The 12105-nt window shown below is 43.0% G+C and overlaps 1 protein-coding gene across 2 annotated transcripts in view; it reads right to left on the bottom strand.

Annotated features, from left to right (window-relative positions):
• VPS8 (VPS8 subunit of CORVET complex) overlaps nucleotides 1-12105 on the bottom strand; it is a 65466-nt gene that overhangs the window by 37902 nt on the left and 15459 nt on the right. Inside the window, exons 12-25 of one of the 2 annotated variants that reach the window (XM_053951185.1) lie at nucleotides 11970-12077; nucleotides 11096-11176; nucleotides 10422-10592; nucleotides 9686-9760; nucleotides 9178-9213; nucleotides 6879-6969; nucleotides 5766-5812; nucleotides 4798-4887; nucleotides 4358-4404; nucleotides 3651-3873; nucleotides 2803-2892; nucleotides 1649-1700; nucleotides 1350-1392; nucleotides 542-614 (exon numbers count right to left, since the gene is read on the bottom strand). In XM_053951185.1, coding sequence (XP_053807160.1) covers nucleotides 542-614; nucleotides 1350-1392; nucleotides 1649-1700; nucleotides 2803-2892; nucleotides 3651-3873; nucleotides 4358-4404; nucleotides 4798-4887; nucleotides 5766-5812; nucleotides 6879-6969; nucleotides 9178-9213; nucleotides 9686-9760; nucleotides 10422-10592; nucleotides 11096-11176; nucleotides 11970-12077 — 1227 coding nt within the window. The remainder of the gene's footprint in view (nucleotides 1-541; nucleotides 615-1349; nucleotides 1393-1648; nucleotides 1701-2802; nucleotides 2893-3650; nucleotides 3874-4357; nucleotides 4405-4797; nucleotides 4888-5765; nucleotides 5813-6878; nucleotides 6970-9177; nucleotides 9214-9685; nucleotides 9761-10421; nucleotides 10593-11095; nucleotides 11177-11969; nucleotides 12078-12105) is intronic. The other variant, XM_053951186.1, reaches the window with a different exon arrangement.

Here is a 12105-nt window from a genome sequence, read left to right as displayed (position 1 = left end):
AAAATATTTGTTGTAAAACTAGCCAGAAACTTAGGAAGAAGTTTTGTGAGCACAAAAAGCAATGATAAGGAACACCCTGTTTCAAGAAATTGTCAGATTAGTCCAAAAGAATCAAAAGCCTTCAAGAAACCTACAACCAAGAGCTACTTAGAGACATTTCTCCCCAGTGTCAATCCTGCATTTGAAAACAGGGAAGACTCCCCCATATCTGATAGGTTAAGTTTAGAAAGAAGAAACAGTTACACATTTCTGGTAACTCTGTAGGTAAAGAGTATGGCAAAAAACCCAATCACTGAGAACTGTGCTCCCACCCCCCAATTTACAATTGAAAGAAAAATATTACACTTAAACGTTCAGACTGCAACTGTTTGATTTCATCCATTAAAAACTAATTTTGTAATTACAGCAGGATACACTCATAACACAAAGATACAGTTATCAGACTGATAATAGTTTTCCGTTGGAAACCCATGAAATAAGACATATGCAGGTTCTTCTAAACACCTCATGTAGGAAAGTTGCCTTCCAAGAGGTTTCTCACCTGATTTTTCACCAGAGGTACCAGATCTTCAGGAATATCACCCAACGGATATGCACGGCCTGCCAAGCAGCAGCTACAGAAAAGGAGGGGAAAGGCATTTTAATACACCTGACATTAAAGAGATTGAAAATTGTTCATTTTTTGACTTAATTTTCAGAACACCCTTAACACAAGGCAAACCAATTTATTTTGTAAATCATGAAAGCAAGAAGCATCCCAGGCAGCGCTGCTGTTAATACACACTGAGCCAACGCACTGCATAAATGCGCAGTTATTCCACAACAGGAAAATAATGGGAAAACTCAGTATCTCCCCCAGAATTTTCTATTTTAGGAAGCTGGAGTAATGCAGGAGCTAACTTCACAATGTTGCATAGAGTCCAGAAAGGGGATTCACTAATGTATCCCTCCTGTGCAAGCTCCTGAAAATGACAGGGAACCCAGCAAGGAACAGCTGAGCACAGCTATCCCAAAAGGCCAGGCAGAACATGACCTGCTACAAAATATGAGGCTACTGAGCCCTTGGTCAAGGAGCTCTGTGTCTCACACACAACAAAACCTAACTATGAAATTAAAAATGTACATCAGGAGTAATTTGGGCTCTAAGGTTCCAACATGATCCCTCCTATTCATGCACACCACATGCAACAGGAAGGGATTTTAAATTTAAGTGAGCTGTAGTGAGTACCCACTACTATTTTACACAATCTCTCAGAACCTGAAGCTCCCAATAAGGTTCTGCAACTACAGCAAGTCTAAAATTTGGTGCCACCACTAGACAACACCTCACACTTTCTGAAGGACCTTACCTTATATACACAAGCAGCTTGTTGCCCATCACCACCTGCTCATCTACAAAACAAAAAATTATTTGTCACTCTTTCTTCACCAAGACAAGAGACAGAGATGCAGTACTTCTCCCACAAAAACAGAGTTTATCATACAAAGTAGAGCAACTTCACACACAATACTAGAACGCTCTTCTGTTCTCCAAGACCGTTATATTGTGTATGCATTCCCTTTTGCATCTCCTTGTTGGGAGTGACGAGGGATATTCAAAATATCAATTATCAAAAGAAGAAATCTTAAAAGGGAAAGCATTCTGTACCTGTGAGAGACTTTCCAGCATTCAGCGGAGGAGCAATCACTTTGAACAGCTTCTGTAACAAGAAAAAAGGCAGTGCTCAAGCAGCTGGAAAAGCTCAAAGCAAAGAACCTGTGTGGTTTCAAAACAGAGATCAGTGGGGTGTCTTCCCACAGAAACTCTTTATCACCATGTCTTCTAATTAACAGGCACAGAGGACTCCAAGACATGGCAAAATATCTTTACAGCTGATTTTATGAAAAAACAGCCTTCATTCCATCACTTCTTATCTTAAGCACAGGCCACACTAAAGCAAAGAGCAAAGCAATGTTCAGCAGTCCCAGAGGTCAGTCAGAGCATAACCCACCAGCCCCACATCCTGTTCCTGTATATCTTGTCACTAAACAAACACCTCCACCACTCAGCAGGGTCACCAGAGCCTAGTTTGGGCATGTAGAATGAGGACTTGTCTAAACAATTGCCTCTAGAAAGCAAAGTTATTTGTACTCATACAGCTACTGCTGGGTTTTCAGAAGTCCTTTTTAAAATTATGACCACCTAAAGAGACTCCTTCCTTAGAAAAATCAAATGAGATTACAGCTGCTAAAACTTAGGCAGATTTTCCCATTCCAATGGTTCCAGTTGTCTATTTCAGCACTACTAAGAAAACACCAGCAGTATTCCATGGTGAAACACATTTGGGTTATAGAGCCATTGGCACATCTCCTGAATAACCAGCAGAGTCTTACAGTGAGTCCTGTGCTTCCTGCTGAGATCTTCCAAGTGCCCAGAACAAGGCCTGCCTCGAGCAAGGGCTGTTTGTGGCCTTTTGTATGAATTGTGTTCATGCAGTCTCCTTAAATAATCTTGTTATTATCTTCTGCTGCTTTTTATTTTATTAACATGACTATATTTCCTGCCCTAACTCTGCAGAGGATTTCTGCCTCAGCAGGGAATTTGGTGTTCTAAAGCATAGTAGTTACAAATCACTTCTCTCCTCTACTGCATCCAGTGAAATAAACTGCACACACCACACATGATTTCCCCCTTGAAATGGAAATGAGCAAGAATGCAGAATACAGAGAATAAAATAAGGCTTTGTGTTTGAAATGCTGTTTCTCAGAAAGAACATGTGCTGACCAGCCCAGTAACCCCTCCTGCAGGAGCACCCATCCTACCTCCATGGGACTGATGAAGTCGTTCATCCCGCTGTTGTAGACGTAGATCATGGCATCATACAGGCGGTTTTCCCAGCACAGGAGAACCACCTGCAAGGCAGCAAAGCACAGGGCAGCTACACAGCTGCTCCTAGCTCACAGCTTTCTCACTCCCCAGGCCCTGTTCTTGCACTTCCATCATCCAAGAGTACAACTTAAAGCAAAATGAAAATTTCCACTTTCAGAACCAGTCTCTGTGAAAGCCCCAAACCCCCCAAAGGAGTGTTCAATTTATTGCTCATGCAGCAAGCACAGAATGTAACTGTCTAGAGTCTAACATTCATATGAGGTTAAAGAATAAACTTTAAAATTCCAGTTCTTCAAAAACCTTGCTTGCAGTAGTTTGGTTGGGTTAGTGAATCAGAACATCAAGTTTCCAAGCAGCTTCACCCTTGAAATGGAAAGCCATGCCATCAGAAAACAGGACTGCTAAGCAGGAACACCTCCCTGCTCCACCAACTGTTGTGCAAAAGCAAGTACCGAAGTTGACAAACACAACTCCAGCTTTCTGTGCTCCTGCAGCCTTTGATGTCAGGTAAGCTACTCAGAATGGAAAAGAGTGACTGAGGATAACCTTGAAGGATTTTCCAACACATTCAGCTGCTGGTGCATTAACCTATGACTGGACAAAAAGTGGGGGACCAAAACACAGCCACACTGTACAATTCCCAACTCACAGAATTTGATCCCAGGGACACAGGGAAACCCCACAGGCCATTCTACCCATGTCCTACACTTAGAAGCACAAGATGTTGTAATTGTTGATTTATTCAGAGGAGCTCAATACAGTATGCAAAACAACCACTCACCTGTTGAATGTCTAAACTGGTGATATCCATATGCACAATGCAGGCTTCCAAGTTTTCCAACCTGTTCTTGTCTTGGAAGTGAAGCAGCAAGTCTTTCATCACTTGAGCTGTGATTCCCATCAGCTTATCACTCAAGATGTATGGCTCCAAGCACTCCAGAAAGATGCCTTTGGCTACAGAGTTCTCACTCATCTTGTCATATATCTGGTTAAATAATAGATCCCTAGGAGGAAGGAGAAGTTTAGTTATCAAATAATTTTATAAAAATCTCCTTGCTTATCTACTTCCCAAGGGCTCCAAATTAAATTCCATTTTCTCTATATTTCCCAGGCTCAGGAACTGAATGCCCTGTTCAGCTGCTGTACTGGGGCATGTTACACAGCATAAATCAGCTATGGATGTTTCAGCAAAAAAAAGTGATGCTAAGAAGGGAAGCTATGAGAATGACAGAAAAATCTATCAAGGCAGGTTCTTGGTGCAAAGCAACTTTTCTTCCTCAACACACCAATGCAAATTTAAGAGATGGTTTTGTGTGAGTACTGAGTTCCTGACTTTGGTATTGGTTTTTAGGCACTCCTCTGAACTGTGATGTGACCTGTGCCATGGAATGATGTGGAATACCATGTGGTATCACAGGAAACAGCACTGGGGGCTACCTGGGGTGCTGGGGTCTGCCCTGGGGGACAGGCCTGCAAGCCCAGACTTACATACGCTGCAGCAGGAGACAGTAATCCACGATGACAGGCACCACATCCTGGGGAACAAACACAACAAACTTGTAGAGACTGACTGGCAAGAATCCTGCCAAGCAGCACATCCTACAAAGCATGAAATGCAGCCTGGCCAACACAGGGCAGAAACAATGAGGTATCTGACTCAGCTGGTACTGGCACAGTTACAGGTTTTCCATATGCTGATGCATATGGAAAAAAGCTCTGCTGACACTCCTGCAGAGCACAGAGAGCACATGGGTTCTGCTCTGCCACCCACTATACCCAAGTCCTGCTTTTGTAAGGCACACAAGAGGCAAGAGTTGAGCTGAACCACAGCAAGGTTTTGTCAAAAATAGACAAGTCATGTTTGCAGCAAAACAAAATTAATTTAAAAAGCCAAAGGATTTCTACAAGCGTCCTCTGGAGCACCATACCTGAAAGTGCTGCTCCATAACCTGGATTTTTCCTTGGTCAGGACATTTCTTCAGAGTCCGATCGGTGTAATGGAGAAGGATTTCAACCATCTGAATTACAACAAATAAGAAAACTCATCCAAATCCGATACTGAGGCCTTGCTTGGTAGCACATTTCAGACTGGCTTGGGGGTTGGCAGCACTGTAAACTCTGCTGTCCCATTTTGAGTATGAAGTGCTGTAGGCAGGAAGGTGAAGATGGAAGAGGCTGCCAAGAGAGTGGTGTGACAATGGCACAGAAGTGCCCAGAGGGATAGTGAAGGCCTACACTGACTTTAACTGACCACAGAGCTGGCCAGCCAGCCCAAATGCCAGTTTTCAGGCTGGTGAACACATCCTGAAGCACAAAGCTCATCTGCTCATCTTCACCCAAAACTTAAGTTAAAGTATATTACACAGCAAAACATACCCACCTACAAATATAATAATAAGAACAGAGCACAGCTAAATAATTATTGCAGTAAGTGTGTACTTTAAACACACCCCTCCCAGAAGCAAGTTCCTGTAAAAACTGAACTGGATCAGTTGAAGAGTTTATTCCATGTTCACATAAACACAGAGCACAGTTTCCATCCTCAGAGTCAGCAAGTCACATACCGATGGACATGTGCCAAACAAAGGTCATGGAACTCCAGAGTTACCTACACAAAAAGTTTCTCTTCACTGTGAGGGGACCAGACATCTCCAGGCCTGGATGACAATGTCTCATTTTGGATTGCTAATGCCGCAGATTGTACTCCCACCTCTACCCAAATGGTATTTCCACGTTTTTTCCTAATATTCTGCTCCCACTTTTAGCAAGAAAGGAATATGTACATGTTCTAGAGTTAGCTGGATTAACTCATGGAGAATAGAAACTGTTTCTTTCAGGAACACAGTATTACACCAGCACACATGAAAATCCAGTTGGGAAGAACTCAGGGACTCACTCTGTCAGCAATTACAGCTTTCCTCTTGCTCGTGTCTCCAGTCAAGCCTAGAAAGGATGAGGGAGTGAGGTGAAAAACAAAGCTTTTCTCATCTAAGCTACCAGTAGAAATAAAAAAACTCCACAGTTCAGATGCTAATGCAACTACCCTTGAGATGTAGAGATCAGGATACGTAAATACACAATTTTGTGTCCTACTTTTAGCCCCCTCTTCTTCCAAAAGGTTTGTTCTCCTCACTTAAAGAGTGATCCGGCACAGGAATGGCAAGAACAGTTTTGAGTGCTGTTTAACACTGAGAAAACAATTAATGGAGAGTTGTCAAAGACTGTACATGAGGGTAATTGCTAGAGGAGGTCTTGATGCAAAGAAGCTAAATAAAGTGCACTAAAAGGGGAAAATATCATAAATGCCAACTCAAAGAGACAGTTTTTCATTATTCAAAGCATTACAATCTGCTTTATTGTGCTATATCCATGCACTAAAACAAAACACATCTTCATATACCAGCAATTTCACAGCAGGATCCTGCCCTGGGAACTTGCATCCCCATCTGTCAAAGCCATCAGAAGTTATTTGCTGTAAAATCAATGTGTCCACTACAAATCTGACCACACAAGTGGCACTTTCTGGTATAATTAACATACTTCTCAAGCAACCTCCTTTTTTGGCACCACGTTTCCTACAGCCAGCATGATTCTTTCAGTTCCTGTACAGTCAGGGGAGAGACCTGGAACAAAGCACCTGCTTGGCAGAGCTGACAGAGAATCACACTGAAAGGTACCTACAGGTCATGCATGGCCTTCAGGAATATTTTAGCAGGTTGTATATTGAACATCTGGATCTACCTCTTTCATGGCAAAGTGACAACAGCATGGAGTCACACACAGATCAAGCTTGACTTTCATTTGAGTTGCTAAAGGGACTATAGTTTTAAAAATAAAACCAAAAAAACCTATTCCATATAAAGGTTGCTTCTGCCAAACTCAAAGCAACACATCCTATTTTCTTCAATTCAATTCTGTTTTCTTCCCCTTAAAAAGTGATTCCTGTATGTGCAGATATTTAAAACCATCCCCAGAGGTTTCAGTTAGAAGCAAACAAGTCCAAACTTACCTACAACAGCCTTTGCTTTACCTTCATAAAAGGACCAAGCAAGAGCCAGGGCATCTGTGAGACGTTCTTGTTTCAGAAGGTGGTCAACTCTCTAAAATAACAAGCATACTGGACCTCAGAGCTACAGAAAAGATTATTCCCTCCCCTTTAAGACCATTTCCCAGTAGTGGGTCATGGCTCCTGACAGCAAGGCAACAAGACACCCCAGAAGCTCTCACCACACTGCAGTAAAAGACAGGATCTCAAAGAGATTCTCTCAAATGGACATATTCTGCTGGACTAAGAAATAGGGGGTCCCAGTACATCAAGTGCCTGTGGGGGAACATTTTAAGTCAGATGCTTGATGGATGGAGACTCCCAGCATTATTGACTGTCTGATAAACAAAGGATAAAAAATTTCCATTCCCCATCCTTGCCTCATCACTTGAAGCACAACAGCTTGGAGTGAACAACTCTGCCATGCTTTCAGCAAAGTGTGTACTGATCCTACCCCCTATTTTCTCCTGAGCTCACAGTCAGCAAGGACTGAAGTCCATCACAAGTATTTTCTGCTTTAAGGAGCTATTAATACCCAAGGTTGAGCACCACTAGCCTTGGTATGATAGGTCAGTGTCAAAGAACTGTTTGAGAGAAGAGAGATTCCAGGTCTCAGCCCTGCATCCTGTTCTGCAGCAAGAACTAACTCTCAGTTTCACCCTCATCACCACGCGCTCAATTCAAACTCTCAGTTAAGTCCCCTATGATAGAGGCACAACTGCAACACAGCAGAAACCATATAGTAATTTAAAAAGGGGCTGTCTCAGAGCACAAATTGTGTTTGACTTTGGAATTCCAGGAAAATCTCTACCTGAAATCATGGATCAGAACAAGACTCTTCATTACAGCTTACTAAACCAAATTCAGTGGTGAATGGCAGGAGACAAAACTAGCAGAGAGAAGCAGCCATGGTAACTAAAACCTCAACAGAGCTCAAGTGTTCATATCCTATTAAAGGTCCTGATACAATGTCACGTGAAAGAGTTTATAACCACAGACAAGGACAACAGCCCTAAAGCAACCTAAGCAAGAGCAAAAATGGTGAAGGTCACTGCTTAAAGGAGAAATATGAGATTGCAAAGAAATGGCTACCAGATCTCCTTGGGAATCAGTCTAGGAGCTGATTCTCGATTCACTGAAGCCTTCTACATATAGGCATAAGCTGAATTTACTACTAAAGTTTGCTGATGACCAATTGGGAGCATGTGAGGTGAGACAGAAGAACAGAAAGACATGAGAGATGTGCCCCTGAAGCAGGTAACAGAAGGATGATGCTATCCAACAGTACAAGCAACTTCCAGCAGAAATCAGTTTGGCTACAGGGCACCAGTGAATCTCCAGAGTGCCCAAGTCACTGACAACATATAGCCAAAGGAATAGAAAAATGAGATCCAAGGAAGCATGAAAAATGACACATCTAGCAGAGACTGTGAAGAAGGGGTGACACTGTGCATGGCACTTGTAAGACCTTACCCAGAGCAATATGTGGGAAACTGTTTGCCCATGCCCAAGAAACTGAGCACACAGGACACACGGAGAACAATGACTACAAATAAAGAAAGGAATGGCAAAGTAATCTCAAAAGAGCTGAAAGAGCTCTGCTTAGCCTTGCAAAACAAAGCCTGAGAGAAAACATGCACACACTGAATAAACATACTGCAAAGTGGTGATGCAGAAAGGAAAACAGCTGTTTGATTCAAGTGAAAAGTACAACACAGGAACAGATCTAAATAGATCACTAAGAACTTTAGTGTGGGCATTGATGGGGTTTCAGCTGTCAGAGAAATGATGTTCCAAAAAACATCTTCAACCAACAAGGACCTAAAATCCTATAAACATTCCAGGTAGTCTTTGATGGATTTTATTATGCAGCTCCTGCAGGAGCTAGAGACAAACTCTAGTGAAGCAGGTTCTCTTTCACTCCTGGATGCTTGTGTGGTAGACACAAGTTTGCACACAAGCTTGTAGAAGGTTTCATCATACACTCTTCCTAAGTCATGCATTGCACTAACAAAAGCTGACACAGAGCAAGGTATGATGTCTTGTTTGGGAGAACAGGGTCTCCATTCAGCCTGGGAATTTAGGCAAGCAGGAGTCCCAGTGTCCCCATGAAAATCAGTGTATCCACAGCACTGGCTCTGTGTAGCAATCAGGAATCCTGAACACAGTGCCCAAAAAATGATTCACAAATGCTCCCCTCCCCCCCTTTGAGATAGATTTAAGCAATTCAAGGCTAAGTTGTATAGTCTCCCTCTCAACATACCTCTCTCCAGCTTCTCAATGTCAAGACATGAACAGACTGGGAAAGAAAAAAAGAAATTGAAAGTTATTTACTGGCAGTTGCTCATGCAGCCTATAGTACCCCACAGACTCACCACAGCACGCCAGTACAGATGAATAAAAAAAGCAACCCTCAAGCAGTATAAATTGGAGCCCAGCTTTAGCTGCTGTCTTATTTTCTTCTGCTTATTCCCTAGCACATTTATAACAGAGACAGAGAAGCTTAGGGCAGAGGACATATTAGTAAAGTAAGGTTAAGTTTACTCTGAAGCAGAATGAATCAGGATATTGTGAAACTATGACAATGTCTCACTCAGCCCATACCTTGGCTAAAACCAAATTATTGCACATTTCCTTCACCCCACAACGTAAGTTCACAAAGAACCTTTTCCCAATACACATCTCCACAGAAGACAAATTGCCCTTTTCTAGAAGAGCTACCATCAACACTGAATGCACTGTATTTTTATTGAAAAATTCCCCCAACTTACCTTAGTTCCAAGGTAAAAGACCTGACCACCACAGCTGCTGATGGACTGGTAACAAGCTTTCTCTCCAACCAGTGCCTACAGGGAGAAAAATCACATGCAAGTAAAACTGTGTTTTGGGTTTTTTTTTTTAATTTCCCAAACAACATAAATACACTTCAAAGATCCTTTGTAATGCAGAAATCAAAATGAGGGCTGGAGAAAGAGCATCACAGATTGCTGAGCAGTAGTAAGTCAAAGAGCTCTGCTGTCACTCCCTCCTGCTTGTGAACTCAGCTTCAGGTGCTGCTGAGCTCTGGCTACCCAAAGACATGATGAAGTAAGGCTCTGACTCTACCCTCAGGTGTCAAAAAGTTATGGGGCCCTTTTCTTGTCACTTGCTTCTTCACATATCTTCCTCAAGAGCAAATGTGCAGGGCACACAGATGAAAAGACAACCATTGAAATAAGAGCTGCTACAACAGCAGTTTGCCTGCCAGTAGCCAGTGCTCCAGTCTGTGGTGTATTAAGTAAAAAATCCTCTTAAATAATAAAGCACATCAGCTTTTATCTTAGACAGCGTATTCCAAAGCTTGGTAAAAGAGGAGTTCCTACACCCTTCAATGCACCAAAGGAAACATGAGCTGTCTGTTAGCTGCCCACATCACCACCCTGCCTGACTTCTGAGATGCTCCCAAAAGGCTTTTTCCCTCCAGGCTTCCACTTAGGGCCTACATCAAACATAGCCACCAGTGCCTACCAAGGCCTCGCTGACATTGCCCCCCGTGGCCAGAGACTTGAAGTGGCTGCTGTTGTAGACCAGCTGAACCTCTGAGATCTCGATGGTCTCCAGCTCCTCCTGAGTCTGACGGTCTATGACGTGCAGCTTCTCCACACTGTCCAGCAGCACTGCTGTCCGTGAGTTGATCCACTGCAAAAGCACCAAATTCCACATTTCAGCAATGCATTCTCCATTAGAGCCAAGGAAATAGGCTCTGGCCATATCCCTGAGTACCCCTACTGGGAATTCTGGGACAGCCAGTAGCTTAGTTACTATACACAGCCACTTCACAACTGCACACATGCATAACCTCAAACGCAGAGATAACAAAGGTTCTTCTGCAGAGAAATTACATGGAATCTTCACAGAAAACAGTTGTAGACAAATGGCAATCCACCAGAGCTCTTGTCCTCTTGGCACACAGTTTATGCTCCAGCACACTTTCTATCCAGAGGTGCCAAAGCCAAGACAACTACACTACCCATTCCCAGGTGGTTACCACACTGTGCTGGTTTCCCAGAGTCCCAAGCATAAGAACATTTTCAGTTAGTTACCATCAGATAAACACAGCCAAGAGCACAGAACTAAGGACAATTGAGATACAAGAAAACTAGTGCAAAAAAATTTAACCATTCTGCAGTACTGAGACTTACAGTAAAGTTGATGAGATCATAGTGCAGATGAAGCTGCCTCTGCTTTGTGACATGTATTGCACCACTATCATCCCTCTTGACCTAAAAGAGAAATCAGACAAAGCTGACTCAGACTCAGTGACTTCCTTCAGTTCAGCCTCTCAGTTCCCACTGGGCACCACAGTGACTCCAGGAATCCTGAGCTCCCCCCAGACAAGCATGTCAGCAAGAAAAGTTTAAACATGCACCCTTTTCTTTCTCCCCAGTTTTACCAGGAGAGATGAGAGAGGAGAAAGAGGATTCAATCCAGACAACATGTCTGGGTGCTTAATCAAAGTTTAAGGTCCAACATGATAGCAGAGATGGAAAACAAACTTAGCACTCCAAAGCCAAAATGCCAGATTTTCAGAAGCCTAGGTATTGCTCTCTTACTGAAAGCAGCATGAAATTGTCTCCAAACAATCATATCTGCACATGTAACAGCTGCAGATCTAAACAGGATGAGCACCATGCCCTCAAGTTACACACCAACAGGACTGAAAGATCTTTTCTTAGTGTTTTACACAGTTTTTTTCCAGACTCATCTTTTAAAGCAAAAACTAAGATGGTGTCTCAAATTCGTGTGCTTTCCCAGAAAACAATCCATGCACATATCTCCAGTAGAAACACACTGTAAATCAATACTTCTGGACAGGTAGATCTCATGCCTCCAGGCAAAGGCACCACTGCAGCTGAAGAGCAGTGACCACTAGGCTGGTTTTCCCAAGCCAGTGGGAAGCTGCAGCTGTTCCCAGCATGCTCAGCTATCACACTGTCACTGAGATAGAGGCTCAATCCCTCAATGTGTGGATGAGATGTGACCACCTGAAAGCAGCATAGAACAGCCCAGGCTCACCAGAAGGAAGTACACGACATCTCCTCGACAGAAGGCAAGCATGGGGTTCACTGAGTTCTGCACAGCCACAAAGTGCCACGCCAGCAGAGGGACACTCGAAGGGTCCATCTGTCACACAAAAAGCACAGCCAGTGGT

Source organism: Vidua chalybeata, chromosome 10 (assembly GCF_026979565.1).
Source record: "Vidua chalybeata isolate OUT-0048 chromosome 10, bVidCha1 merged haplotype, whole genome shotgun sequence".
NCBI lineage: Eukaryota > Metazoa > Chordata > Aves > Passeriformes > Viduidae > Vidua > Vidua chalybeata.
The sequence above is the reverse complement of the archived record's forward strand: the minus strand, read 5'-3'. Positions and strand labels throughout refer to the sequence as shown.